This window comes from Ambystoma mexicanum, chromosome 9 (assembly GCF_040938575.1).
Source record: "Ambystoma mexicanum isolate Mex_15411 chromosome 9, UKY_AmexF1_1, whole genome shotgun sequence".
NCBI lineage: Eukaryota > Metazoa > Chordata > Amphibia > Caudata > Ambystomatidae > Ambystoma > Ambystoma mexicanum.
Window position 1 is genome coordinate 883,733,213 of NC_090931.1, and position 13,976 is coordinate 883,747,188.

The 13,976-nt window shown below is 44.8% G+C and overlaps 1 protein-coding gene across 2 annotated transcripts in view; it reads left to right on the plus strand.

Moving 5' to 3' along the window:
* The window catches only part of TRPM8 (transient receptor potential cation channel subfamily M member 8), a 282,931-nt gene that overhangs the window by 225,756 nt on the left and 43,199 nt on the right, over positions 1–13,976 (plus strand). For both annotated transcript variants that reach the window (XM_069615995.1, XM_069615996.1), the window contains 4 exons: positions 961–1,052; positions 8,684–8,825; positions 11,193–11,364; positions 11,485–11,662. In XM_069615995.1, coding sequence (XP_069472096.1) covers positions 961–1,052; positions 8,684–8,825; positions 11,193–11,364; positions 11,485–11,662 — 584 coding nt within the window. The remainder of the gene's footprint in view (positions 1–960; positions 1,053–8,683; positions 8,826–11,192; positions 11,365–11,484; positions 11,663–13,976) is intronic.

Genomic DNA, 13,976 nt, shown 5'->3' on the forward strand with positions numbered 1-13,976 from the left:
AATCTAAAGTCAATATGTTCGCCCCTCCCCCTTCTGCTTCACCAACAGGTTATTGTTTCACTCATCTTCCATTGCCCTCGTATTGTCAAGCAGCCGGAAGCAGGACTTCTCTGCACTCGTTTTCTGTTTGAGGACCTTTGTTACTCAAGACAAGTACATATATATTTATTTTAAATAAACACAGTCCTCTCGACTCCAACCACATCAAATAAAAATCTGCAGGATTCAGTCCAACCCACCATACCTTCGAAAGTAAAGTTTGAGTTTTTTTGCCCTTTCATATGATATTTTCTTTGCAGTTCGTAAGGCTCAAGAAGAAGGGGTTTTAACCTCGAAACGTGTCAGCCAAATAAGCGGACTTATATACTGTATTGTTTGATATTGATTGTAATTAAAACTTTATTTTTTGCTATAAAAATTCATTGTATGCTTTTGGGACTAACTCATTTCTGTGACAGGATGTTGAGAATCTCATAGTAGAATTTGGCCTGTTTTATACAGTGTTTGAAAGTGTGCAGGGCCTTCTTTTCTTCAGAGGCAGACTGGACTCATGGAATATCAGAGCCTTTCCTGACAGGCCATTCCCTTTGTGAATGGGAGGCCGGGCATCCGCGCTTCAGACAGACTTGGCAGTGACCCTAAATAATTTGAAAGCCACAGCCTGGCATGTGATTAGCACCACCCTCGACCATATATAACTTTTTAGAGGCCTGGACCCATTTTCAATGTTTTCAGTGTGCATATATATGGCAGTCAATCCTTCTTCCATGTAGGGCCAGGCTCCTTTAAGAACATTATACGCTAACCTTGCACTTGTAATTGTTCATAGATACTGGGGGGGGGGTTGTCTTTAGGGGCTCTAGTGTTCACTCTATCCCATGCCTTAATCTATCCCCATCATATCATGAGAGCCCCCACAGCACAGCCCCCACCTGATCCATGTTCTTTTCTCTATCTCAGTTGTACATGAGCGGTATCAAGTATTTCACGGACATGTGGAACATCATGGACATGCTAGGCATCCTGTACTTCATCACCGGCATCGTGTTCAGGTGAGCACCCACCCTCTTCCCTCATCAGCATGTCTCTGGGGAATGCACTGGGACGAGTAGCAATGTGTGCATAACTTTCTGTAGACATTTTACCTCCAGAGACAAGACAATGTGATCATTTCAAATATATATATATATATATTCTTGGTGAGGATTCGTTGAACGGTGCTAAGGTTATAAGCCGCTCAAAAACTGCTCTTCCTATGGGTTGAGCAACTTAACCATAACTGCACGGCAGCTACTGCAGGCCATCTTTTATATATGTAATACATATTCCCTGAAAACACATTAGTTGAAGGGAAGAAACGGTTGCAGCACAAAACATAGAAGACACAGAAATTCTCCAGCTTCGGCCCACAAAACAATGATAACTCATCCATCATCCGCTACTGGCTGCACGTTGATCTAACTGACATAGAAGATACCCTCTTGAAAATAATCTTCATGGCCAATTTGGGGTTTGTATTGTTTTGGCCTTCAAATAAAAAGAAACTAAAAAAAAAACGTCTATGGTACTACTGTTTATCCTTACCTAGTTGTCCTCCTCATTCTCTATTAGAACTGTGGGCACAGGTGCGTCATCTGAGAGGTCATGCATTGGATTCAAAATGAGTGCATGGCCGTGGCCGAGCAATGGTTTCTTTGGGGTCATAATTTGGAAATGTCTCTGTGTGTGTTATGTGCACTGCAACCATTATGTCCCTAACACAAATGCGTTGAAAGGGCCACTTTTCATGGCCCCGACCGTGCTGAGTGGTTATTTTGCTTAGGGCATTACATACACCTAATATACCCACTGGACCTTGTTTCGGGGTACAGCCTTTGACCATGCCCTGGCAACCTCAAAGAGACATAGGGCCTCATTACAGGTCGGGCGGTCCGGAATTAACAGTGGCGGTAAACCCGCCGCCACTGTTAATTCCGGACCGCCCGATCCCGAGTCCTGCAGGTGGGAGGTGATGTTCCTGCCAGGTCTGACCTGGCGGGTTGAACACCTCCCGCCTGCAGGCGGACGTGGAAACACCGGCACCATCACGAGATGGCGCCAGTGTTTTCACTTCCCCATTCCCTTTGAGTCCTATCGGACTCAATGGGAATGGGGACTTACCGAATTCCGCCTCCGGAATTCCTGGGACACCAGGGTCGTAATGCCCTGGTATTTCCGGGAGTCAAAGAGGCGGAATGGTAATACGAGTCTGGCGGTAACCAGGTGGTTTTACCGCCTCAGTTACCGCCGGACTCGTAATGAGGCCCATAATGTTCACAGTGGAATTGGATTGCAGTCATGTCCAGTGGATACTATATCCAGCACCTAGGGGCTCATTACAACCATGCCAGTATCCTGATGGTAAATCTGACAGGATACCGGCAAATAGAATTACTGTTACTGCCACTCGGTCCGGCGGTATTACCACTGGATTACGACAGCCAGTATGCACTATTAGTCCCACATAGGACTCCATGGGGCACTTTGCTGATATTACAGATGCCGATATTACCACTCTTAGCTGGAGGTAAGTGCTCCACACCACCTGGGAACTTGTAGTTGGCGGCCCGTGCGAAAACATGCCGGTATATGTTAATACCGGCAAGATTATTCTGCACTGGCCAACTTGTAATGAGGGCCACAGCCCTTGGCCATGCCCAGCAACTCTAAGAGATCTAGTCTAACCACCTTGCATGGTTTCCGGCCATGTTCAGTGGACACTTTCCCCAAATCATCGTATTTGGCCATGCCTCAGGCACTTTGCCCAGATTCCCAGGGAACTCGGAAAGACACTCAATGTGCCCATTGGGCATGGTCTGCAATTCCAATTGATCATGGCCATAAGCCGTGCCCGGTGGACACTTTCCCTTGGCATAGCTTTCAATTTTACCCAGGTACCTCAAAGACCTGAAGTACCCACTGGGATTGGCCTAAGTGGACACTTTGCCCATAGCATGGCCATTGGCTAAGTCCCAAGCACCTCAAAGACACCTAACATGGCCATTGGGAATAGCCTGCAGCCATGCCCAGTTGACACCTTGTACAGAGCATTACCTATCACCATACCCTGGACACCTCAACGAGCGCAGAGGATGGCCAGAGTACAGTTTGCTATGGGCATGCTATTTGGCCTTATCCTGAACACCTCACAGAAGCCCAACATGTCCAGTAAACCCTTTATCATGTATTCCTTTTACCTTTAACCCCTCATGCCTTACTAAGCCCTCACAAAGGAAAGGTGGCTCCACCTCTTTGATGGGTGGGGCATTTACATGGATTCCATGGGAATCCAAAGCATCCCGTCCCACATCAGAATTGCATGCAGGAATAAATGGTAATTGATTTGTGGGGTGGAGATCTGAATTATGATCCTTGCTCCCGCTACACCCCACAAATCATTTCACATCATAAGGAGAGTAAGAAAAATGCATGCGTTGCTATTCACATATCAGCCATATCAGCGGGGATCAGAGCATCATTGCATCACTGAGAAAACTGAAGATGATTTACCTCAAAAGGTCACACAAACACTTATGCTGTAACATTCTTCCAAAGAAAAGTAAGAACAAAGAAAATCTGCCTGGGCATCTTATTGTTTCACAGTGCAGAGTTGTTTTTAAACGTTTAGCTGCATACATATTTTAAAAAAAAAAATATTTTGAGACCACAATACACATGGAGACAAATACAATAGGACACAATAATGTGCAACATTAAGAAATTGTATGTGTGGACACCTACTTCAACAATCACATGTTTGACATTGTTGGCTTTTATTCAACTATTCCATGTAATTAAGTGATTGAACCAATACAGCTAGCACCAGACAGTAAAATAATTACACTGCAAAGTGCAAGTCACCCAGTTCATGGAGAAAGTCCTAACCGGCTCTCCAGTCTCCTACTAGGACACCTCTAATTGCCACCATCAGTGGCCCGGATCTTTAGACCACAAGGCCCTCACATCATGTCAACAAAACCTACCTAACCAGCTCACTGAAGCCAACCTTCAACCCCTTGCCTTGAAAATGACCCAGGTTGGTCGAAACTTGTGTCGGCTATTCTAAAAAGGTTGCACCAACAGAACATTTGTCTCATTATATCCAAGTAACTGTACTCTGAAACCAATTTAAAAATCCCATAGCACGTGCCCAGGGATTCACATTCAAAATTGTCCTAATCCCAGCACAGGGACAGTAGGGCACCGTCCCAAGCAAACCCTTACGCATGCAGCAGGACAACCCCTAATTCACATGAACAAGTGCAGTGTCCCAACAATTCTAGTGCCCCAACCTACGCTCCAGTAAAACAATTACAGTTCTTCATGAATTTTAAATTATGTTTATATTTCTCTCTCTATCAATTATTTTAGATTGGATAGATCTTTCTCTAAGCAAATTAAACGTGCATTGGCGGACGTTTATCCTGAATTCACCGTACAACGGTGAGAAGGCAGGATATTTTGGGCATGGTTTATCAATGACATTTTTAATGTGTGGAATTCTTACATGACCAAACTGGGGTAACTTGTTTTTTATTTAAACAACAGGTATTCCACAATAAAACCTACCTGTAATGCTGGTCCATGAAAGATTTGTTTTTTGGACACCCTGGTCAAGATTGATGTAAATCATGTAGAATTTTTAATTTACCAACGGATCAATGGATCAAAATGCATTACTCCATGCGATGTCTAAATATCGCATGTGCAGAGGATCAATTTCTAATCCTTGGCCTTGAAAGTGAGCAACAGTGTGATTATGATGAGTAAAATGTCCGGCAACTTTAAATTTTATGTTATAATTGTGGATGCTTAATTACATGTTCTGCTATTTTACCCACATCCAGCTTCGTGCATTGACATTTAATAGCATACTCAACCTAATTATAATTATAATTATTTCAATGCACGCCTGATAAACTACTCACAGTTACTTAGAGATAAAAAGATGATAATAGATGAGAAATATATTGAATTGTGTACCGAACGGCATCAACTACTCCGCAGTGTGAGTATTCTCAATCTACTATTGACAAATCCTTGAAAAGATTACATCATGTCACGCACATTGACACTTCGCAGAAGAATCGAGAGAAATTCATTGCATACCAACCTTTTGCCGAACCACTTCAAAATACAATTCATTATGAAGTAACACTGGAAATGATTGCAATCAGATCAGATATGTGCAGTTTAAATAAAATATAAACTAATGATTTATCACAAGGGAATGGAAGATTTTGCAGATATAGTAATGGGGTCTACTCTCTTGAGAAAGGAAGATACTCAGAGTCATCTAGCAAATACTAGTGCATACCTGCGCCTGAACCGCTCTTCTTGCAGTAGTACTGTTAGAGACTTAGCACGCATTATCAAAAATCTGGACCGATTATCAGTACACGAGATTATGCAATGTGTATGAGCAGTAATGCTGAGTGCACTGTTAAATGTCCATGCACAATGCTGGATGTGGGTAAAATAGCAGAGCATTTAATTACGCATCCACAATTACAACATAAAATTCAAAGTTGCCGTACATTTTAATCATCATAATCACACTATTGCTCACTTTCAAGCCCAAGGATTAGAAATTGTTCCTCAGCATTTGCGATGTTTAGATCATGGGTTAGAACTTTTCAAAAGAGAACCCTTGAGGTTATTGATATGGGACTCTATAGGCCAGGTTGAATGAAATGCTAAACTGGCAAATGTTCCCGTGATCTTTGAATTAACTTGTGGCTTAAATGTGACATTGTGCATGTATTGTTTTACTTGACAATGAACATCATTTAGATTTTTCTTGTGGTGTGATTTATCCCATTCAATAATGAGTCTGTTTTCTGTGTTAATGGGTCAGTCAACAACTAAATGAGGCGTATATGGAGTATTTTTTCAGGGTTTCGTCTTGAACATAGTGATGTCCTAGTTTTAATTCGACAAGTTGTAACCAGTAACTTTGTTGCACACTGACCCACAGTGTACGCTGAAGTCCTAGGTATGCTGTGATTTGAATGTGCTTTGTTTCCTAATGTCAAGAACAATACATATATCATTAGAATCAATTTCGTTTTCATGAATAGCACTTGAAAAGGCACTGTCCCCTGAATGTGTTGTTCATAAAGGACACGCTACTGCATGGACAATTTAAATGGTTTATAGATGGAATAAAATCCAAGCCTGAAAGAAACACAATGGAGCTACAAACCTTTGTATGCTCCAGTTATCAAGTGTCTACATAGTATTATTCAAAACGAGAGGAGAAACCACAACTATAACCCAGTATCAAGGGAGTGTATAACGCAAAAAAAGGAGGGATACTCTTGGGTAAAAAATGAATAGAATGTGTAAATATATAAATTGCCCATAAAGGTCAATATATGAGCGCATACAAATGTTATGGTGTGAAAGAACAGGCGCATGCGCGCTAGCTAGTAATTGCCTAATGTATTGAGCTGTATCAAAAAGACATATATTTTCTTAAAAGTTCAAGAAAACAATTCCACAAAGGATACATATCTGTCCAACAATATTTGACTGAATAGCACCACCAGGTACAATATGTATAAAACAAATCCTGGCGCTGCTCAGGAAACTGAATCAAATGATACATCTATATAGTTTTATTGGTATCATTTTAAGGCTTTTGAGCAATAACCTTAATTAAACACTGACAACACCAACTAGCTTCAGCAAAACACTCAAGAATTCTGTCAGCCTTCCTCAGGGTGAAGTGTTGACCGACACATGTCATGTGGTAGTGTGTGGGCGACACTTGAAATTTAGAAAATGCCTTCTGTTCCAGCAATACAATAAATAAAGGAATATGGAGGGGAGTACACCCATGCACAGGAGCAGATGGATTTCGAATTAGAGATTCGAAACAGTCAGACGTGCAAGGTAACTGTGTGGCTTCTGCGTGGCTTCTGACCCCAAACCCCATTTTCAAAGCAGATAAAATAGTTTCCAGTCACCAAGCTCTGTTAGAATAAATGTTCTTTACTTTTGGGCACTGGATCTGCATATCACCACTCAGAATCAAGCACTCTAGCAAGAGGCCTACTGGATCCCGGAGGAGGATCCACATTCATGACACAGCGCCAGCAAACATGTATCATGATCACTTTCAAGCCGAGTCTGCGGTCATAGACTATGACATTCTTTGACATGTAGGCTCATCAAAAACGAACCATGAAGTCAGGGTGCTGTCTGTGACTGGTGTAACTATTTGGTAACCGTGAAGCATGGTCTGTATCAAACAGCACCCTAGGAGGCCGCGTGTTCATCACTCTTGTCTGGATATTACAGTTTGGAGCAACCTGAGCGTAGAGCATGCCTATGAAACCTGAGTTGCATCCTGACCTGTCCATGCAACTGACTTGTATGGTCCTCTGCAAAGCACTGTATCTCCTTCTGCATACGGTCCCTTACCTGGACCTACATAAGGATAGCTTGAACACAGACTAGCCCCAATGTTGAGCAGTTTAGACATTATGTCCATAGATGTGTTTCCAGCTTTTTCCACAGTCAGACCATGATAACACTGCTTGAGTAATACTAACCACCTTGTATAGATGTACTTATTACATTATTTAAATGGTTTTCAGAGGCGTAGTATCCTCCAGAGAAAACTGGAGATTCCTCACAAAGGGCAGCTCCTCTGAAAGGCCAGTAGGAGTGTGTTATGCTTCATTTATGCTTGGTTCAAAATGGCGCGGGCGCGCAATGCATTCTGGGAGCGCTCGGAGCCATGTTGGATATTTACTTCACTCCGCAGTGAAAGGCTGCACACATTTTGCTGAAGTGTTAGATTCACAGTGCTGAGATGCTTTTCCAAAACCTGGTATGCGGTCAAGGCCATTTCTGCTGGGAAAGCTAATGTTGTTATGGCTTGCTATTGTTCTCCGTGGAGCATGTTTTTAGAGCAGGGAGGCCCTGCGTTCCTTGGGGGAGCTCTCGATTGACCCAGCTGGCAACCGACGGCTGTTCCTCAACTGCGCAGGTGCAATTTCCAGAAGGTTCATAAATTAACTCCCCTTTGTGGAGTGTCTATATATGCGGAAACCCGCAGGGGGTCAGGTGAGACTTCAGCCAGAGAAGAACGATCCGTCTGGCCTTCCTGTGAGCTGTGGCACTCTCGGCCTGGCTGTCCCCGGGGTCTTCCAGCCGCTTCTGGACGAGATGAGGAATTATATTACGCTCACGGTGATGTATTTCTTTTTGACTTCTTTACTTCTTCTGTGATCTGTGTCCATATTAGTTTTATGAGTTATTTCTATGTACTTGTAATCTTTGAATAAATAGCTGTAAAGAGCTGATTATCTTCTAAAGAGTGCGTGGCTGTGAGATATTGTGTTTGTCTGTTTATGGGTTGAAGTATTTGCTCTATAATTGCATTGGTGATCTATGGTTGTTCTGTGCACTTTTCAGGGGAGAGCAATACAGAGTGTCAAAGAGCTAGTAACAGGTCAGAGAGGGTCTGGCAACCACCTGACCTCTACTTCACCCATACCAGCCTTACATGGACACCATCCTGATTTTCAAGTAGACCAAAATGCCTTTGAGCCTCTTGCAATGTAGCTTGTGTTGATGCTTCGGTTCTGGTTCCCATCTAATTTTTCTCTGTTTTCTCTCTCCCCTTCCACAGACTACATAAATCCAACCCCAGCTCCCTGTACGCAGGGAGGGTCATTTTCTGCCTGGACTACATTATCTTCACCGTCCGACTGATCCACATATTCACTGTGAGCCGGAACCTGGGCCCCAAGATCATTATGCTGCAGAGAATGGTAAGAGGAGGGCATAGTGGCGACCTTTTTTGGGCTCAAATAGGGTTCAGGATCTCAGCTCAGAAAGGATCGAATGGGCATTGGGTATGATCCTCTAGTGGGCTCTGTGATGCCACTGAAGAACCCATTCTGTGAGAGTGGGGAGTTGTCATTGCGGCTGACAGGACTACCTATACCTTTTCTGTGTGCAGGCAAACTCATGACTGCGCTGTCCCACATGTGTGTATGAAGCTCGCAGCACTGCTGCCTGTGCTGTGCCTCTTCTCTCTACCTGGGAAGCTATAGCTGTTGCTGACTGTGCTGTACCTGTTCCGTGGTCAAGCATACCCTTGACTGTGGCTGCCCGCATTTGTGCGCAAAGCTGGAACCTGCCTGTTCTATGTCAGTATGGGAAGCTGCTGTCGACTCTGCTGTAACTGTGCTATGTGTGAGTGAGCACTTCACAGCTGCTGCCCTTGTTTGTGATTCAAGCTTGCACCAATGTGGCATGTGCTGTACCTATTTTGTGAGGGAATCTTGCACTGCTCCTGCTCGCGATGTAGCTTTTTTGCCATTGTGAGGGTTGCTTTCACCTTCACTGCTCATGCTGCACCCACTCTATGGCCCTGATTACGGGGGAGCCAGTCCGAAAAGAAATGCTGGGGAAAATGCCAGTATTACCGGCTCCAGCATTTTTACCAGCCCCGCTGACTCTGAGTCTGCTGGTAGGAGCAGTGAACTACCGGCAGGCCTGATCTGCTGGGAGTTCAGGCCCCTACCAGCAGAGGCATGACTGAATGACAGGCACCATTTCAGTGGTTCTCTTTCCGTGAAGTCCTACAGGACTCCATGGAATGGGAACTTACCACCGTTGCCGGCACCAGTGATACCCTGGTAACCAGCGGGTTAGCAGCAAAATTGTAATGAGGCCCATTATGTCTGTAAAGGATGCAATCGATGCTACTGAATCTTCTGTGGCTGCTCTGTCTATGAATGAAACCTTCACTGCAGTGGCCTATGTTTGTGAGAGACGGTTGTACCACTGCTACTAGTGTTGTACTTGCTTTGTGTCTGTAACAGAAACCTGCACCACAGCTACTCTTTGGGTACCTGTTGTATGTTTGCGAAGAAAGCTCACAGCGCTGCTGATTGTGCTTACCTGTTCTGTTTTTGGGAGGGAATCTATCACTTCTGTTGGCTGCACTGTACTTGTGCTGCTTGCGGGCGAACCCTTCACTGCGTCAGCCCATGCTTGTGAGGGAAGCTTGCACTGCTGCTGCTCATGCTGCACCTCTTCTTTGTCCGTGCGTGAAGCTTACCGCTGTTTCTGTCTGTGTTTTTGAGGGAAACTTTCACCACTTCTGCCCATTCCCTTCCTGTCCATTACCTGTGAGGGAAGTGTTCACCGCTGCTTCTCCTGCTGTGTTCTGTGTCTGTGAGGGAAGCTTGTACTGTGGTTGTCTGTGTTTGTGAGGGAAACTTTCACCACTTCGGCCCATTCCCTTCCTGTCCATTACCTGTGAGGGAAGCGATCACTGCAGCTTCTCAGCCTGTACCAGTTCTGTGTCTGTGAGGGAAGCTTGTACTGTGATTGTCTGTGTTTGTGAGGGAAACTTTCACCACTTGGACCCATTCCCTTCCTGTTCATTACCTGTGAGGGAAGAGATCACTGCTGCTTCTCATGCTGTGTTCTGTGTCTGTGAGGGAAGCTTGCACTGTTTCTGTCTGTGTTTGTGAGGAAAACTTTCACCACCTCTGCGCATTCCCTTCTTGTTCATTACCTGTGAGGGAATAGCTCACTGCTGCTTCTCATGCTGTGTTCTGTGTCTGTGAGGGAAGCTTGCACTGTTTCTGTCTGTTTGTGAGGCAAACTTTCACCACTTCTGCCCATTCCCTTCCTGTTCATTACCTGGGAGGGGAGCGATCACTGCTGCTTCTCATGCTGTACCAGTTCTGTGTCTCAAATGTAAGCTTGCATCACTTTTGCTCGTGCTGTGCCCCTTCTGTTCTGGTCTTTACCTGTGACAGTGTGCTAATGGCAGTCTTAACCGCTACTTGCTTGTGCTGTACCATTTATTTGAGTGTAGATAAAGCTGGCACTGATACTACTGTCTTCTTATCCTTGCCCAATTTGGTGCCTGTTGGAATAGACAGATTTGGTCTGGTTGGTGGGAAACCTTGTTATCGGGTCCAGATAGGAAGTCAGAACCTGCCTCTTCAGGTTAGCTGCTCTACAGCATGCCACTGGTTGAACCAACTGCAAGTTAATATAACGTTTCTGGTAAAAGTATAGACAAGTTAACACATTGTTTGATGAAACTGTTATTCAACGCAAGAAGGTGCTATTGACTGGCTTCATGTTTGATTCTCCTTTGGTTTCCTTCACAGTTAATCGATGTGTTCTTCTTCCTGTTCCTCTTTGCGGTCTGGGTGATTGCATTTGGCGTGGCTCGTCAAGGCATCCTGAGGCTGAACGAGCAGCGCTGGGAGTGGATCTTCCGCTCTGTCATCTACGAGCCATATCTGGCCGTGTTTGGCCAGTACCCTTCCGACGTTGATGGTAATCCTTACAGGAGGCCGTACCTTACTTTCCTCACTCTTCCTTTGTCCCACTACCCATTTGTCCCCACATCATCACTGTATACCTTCTGATTCCTTAACTATTGACCGTGGGTTTCAGGTACCACCTATGATTTCGAGCACTGCACCTTCACTGGGAATGAGTCGAAACCTCTGTGTGTGGAGATGGATTCCGACGAACACCCCCGCTTCCCAGAGTGGATCACCATACCACTTGTGTGCATCTACATGCTGTCCACCAACATCCTGCTGGTCAACCTCCTGATTGCCATGTTTGGGTGAGTGAAAGGCTAGACACACATCAGGAAGGAATGTACAGAGTTTGGGTGTCTCCAGAGGCACTGCTAAGCGGGGAGTGCTATAGCCCCGGGTCTTTTCGTTGTAGCACCGTTATAGAAGCTCAGGGGCTACATCCAAAAGGCTAGCTAGCCCTGAGTCCTGACACTCCCACCAACATTAGTATAGCCCCCGGTTCTTTTCCACACCTAGCAACACCCCGGGTATCACCAGGTGTCTCATATCTGACTATCTTTATTTGATGAATTTTCTTAATAAGGCATCGGGCCCTTTGCACACTTTATGTTTGCATCCCACTTGGTGTTATTTCTCCCAGTTAGATCACCTTTCTGTCCGTGGTATTTCAGTAAAGTGCTGCATCGTGTAGGTTGCTGGATCACTTCTCTCCAGCCATAGGCTGAGTGCTTAATTTGTAAAAAAAAAAAAATAAGTGCCAGGGCCCAAACATTTTCAAGCACTACTGTGACACTGCGGGGCGGCACCACTGCTGGCACCACCCACAGCTCCTGCCCACAGTGTCGACATATTTTGGGTTATATTACAGCTCACAACTGCTCAATTAAAGTGTGTCTGAGACAATAAGTGCTGGGGCTCAAAAATAAGTGCCAGGTCTGAGCCCCTGCAACCATGCGAGGGCTGAACCCTGGCAAACACAGGCATTAAGCACTGCATAGGCTAGACGGATAAGGTTCATTTGGATTATCATCTCCGTTGGAATGGTAGTTCAGCACTCATAAGATTCAAAAAGCTCCTTTACATTTTGAACGTGCACCTCACAGTGCACAAATGGAACATTGTCAAAGATGCACATTGCTCTACTCACTAGGAGCCTCTGAATGTGTATATCACAAATTCCAACTTTCAGAGGCCCCTTTTTTTGGCAAGTGGACATTTGAGAAGCTCATCGTGTGGGGGTGGGTGCAGAGGGAAATCATGGCCTGGAATTTGCGAGTGCATCCTGTGTTCACAAAAGGGATATGTACACTAAAACGAGTGAAGGCCCATGCTCCTCTCTGCATTTGTCCAGACAAGACACCGGGTTAAGAACAATGCAGAGAAGAGTCATTCCTGACCCATTTGATTAATGCTGTACATTTCGACCCCTATGGCTGTACAAATATATAGCTATAGCAAACATGTTTCGAATTCTTCAGGCTGACAACTTCATTTATGTATTTGATTTATTTTTACATTTTTTAGAAGCACGCACAGACCTTGGGCATCTAAGCGCTAGTTACAGACATGGTGCATTCAGTACAGTAGGTTCATACAGTCTTAGTTGAACAGCTGTGTCTTGAGCTTTTTTTCTGAACTAGCGATAGGAAGGTTGAGATCGAAGGGGAAGGGATAGATTGTCCCAGAGGATAGCTGCCACTACTGGGAAGCTCAATGCCCTGGCTCTTTTATGTCTGAATCTTGGCCTGACCAGACAGTGGCTGTGGGTAGATCTCAGTGGTCTAACCTACATGTTAATGGTGAGTTTCTGGGCTAGGTAAGTCGGGGTGTTCTTAGACAGGCATTGAGGGGTGATTGAGGGGGTATTGAATGTAATTCTTTCTCTGACCGGGAGCCAATAGACAGATCTTCTTGCATCAGAGATGTGGTCAGACTTGATGCAGGGCATTACAATAGTCCAGTTTAGAACATACAAGGGCGCAGGCAACAGTGAAAAGATTGTCTGAGGATAAGCATGGTTTACTGACTTGTAACAGCTTGATGGTGTAGGCTGCTGTGGAAGTAATCTGGCTGATTTGGTGGGAAATATTGAGCGAAGTGTCCAGGTGAATGTCCAGGGTTTCCTCAGTGGGAGAGACAGGGATCTTGTGGCCGTCAATGCTAAAAAACCTGAAAGCTGGGTCGAGTTTTGTCAGACGGGTTGGTGCACCAACGATAAGGAGTTCTATCTTCTCATCATTCAGGCAGAGACTGTGTAGGGCCATCCACGTTTGGATCATTTTAGAGATCCTGTTTACAGTATCTGAATCCTGCTCAAGGATCCTGGAGAGGGGATGAGGATTTGGTTGCCGTCAGCATAGCTAGTGAAGGTGATACCCAGTGAACTGAGGTGATAAAGTAGCATTTTGTGTAAATATTGTAGAGGGTAGGTGACACACAGGAACCTTGCAGTAGCCCGCAAGAGAGAGGAGTGGGTAGGGCGGCTGCATCATCTGTGAAAACTCTGGAGGTTCTCTTATCAAGGAAGGAGGCAATCCAACTGGCCGCTTCGGGAGAGAAGCATGTTACCAAGGTGAGATGGTTGCAGAGTATCTGGTGGTCGACAAGATCAAATGCCGC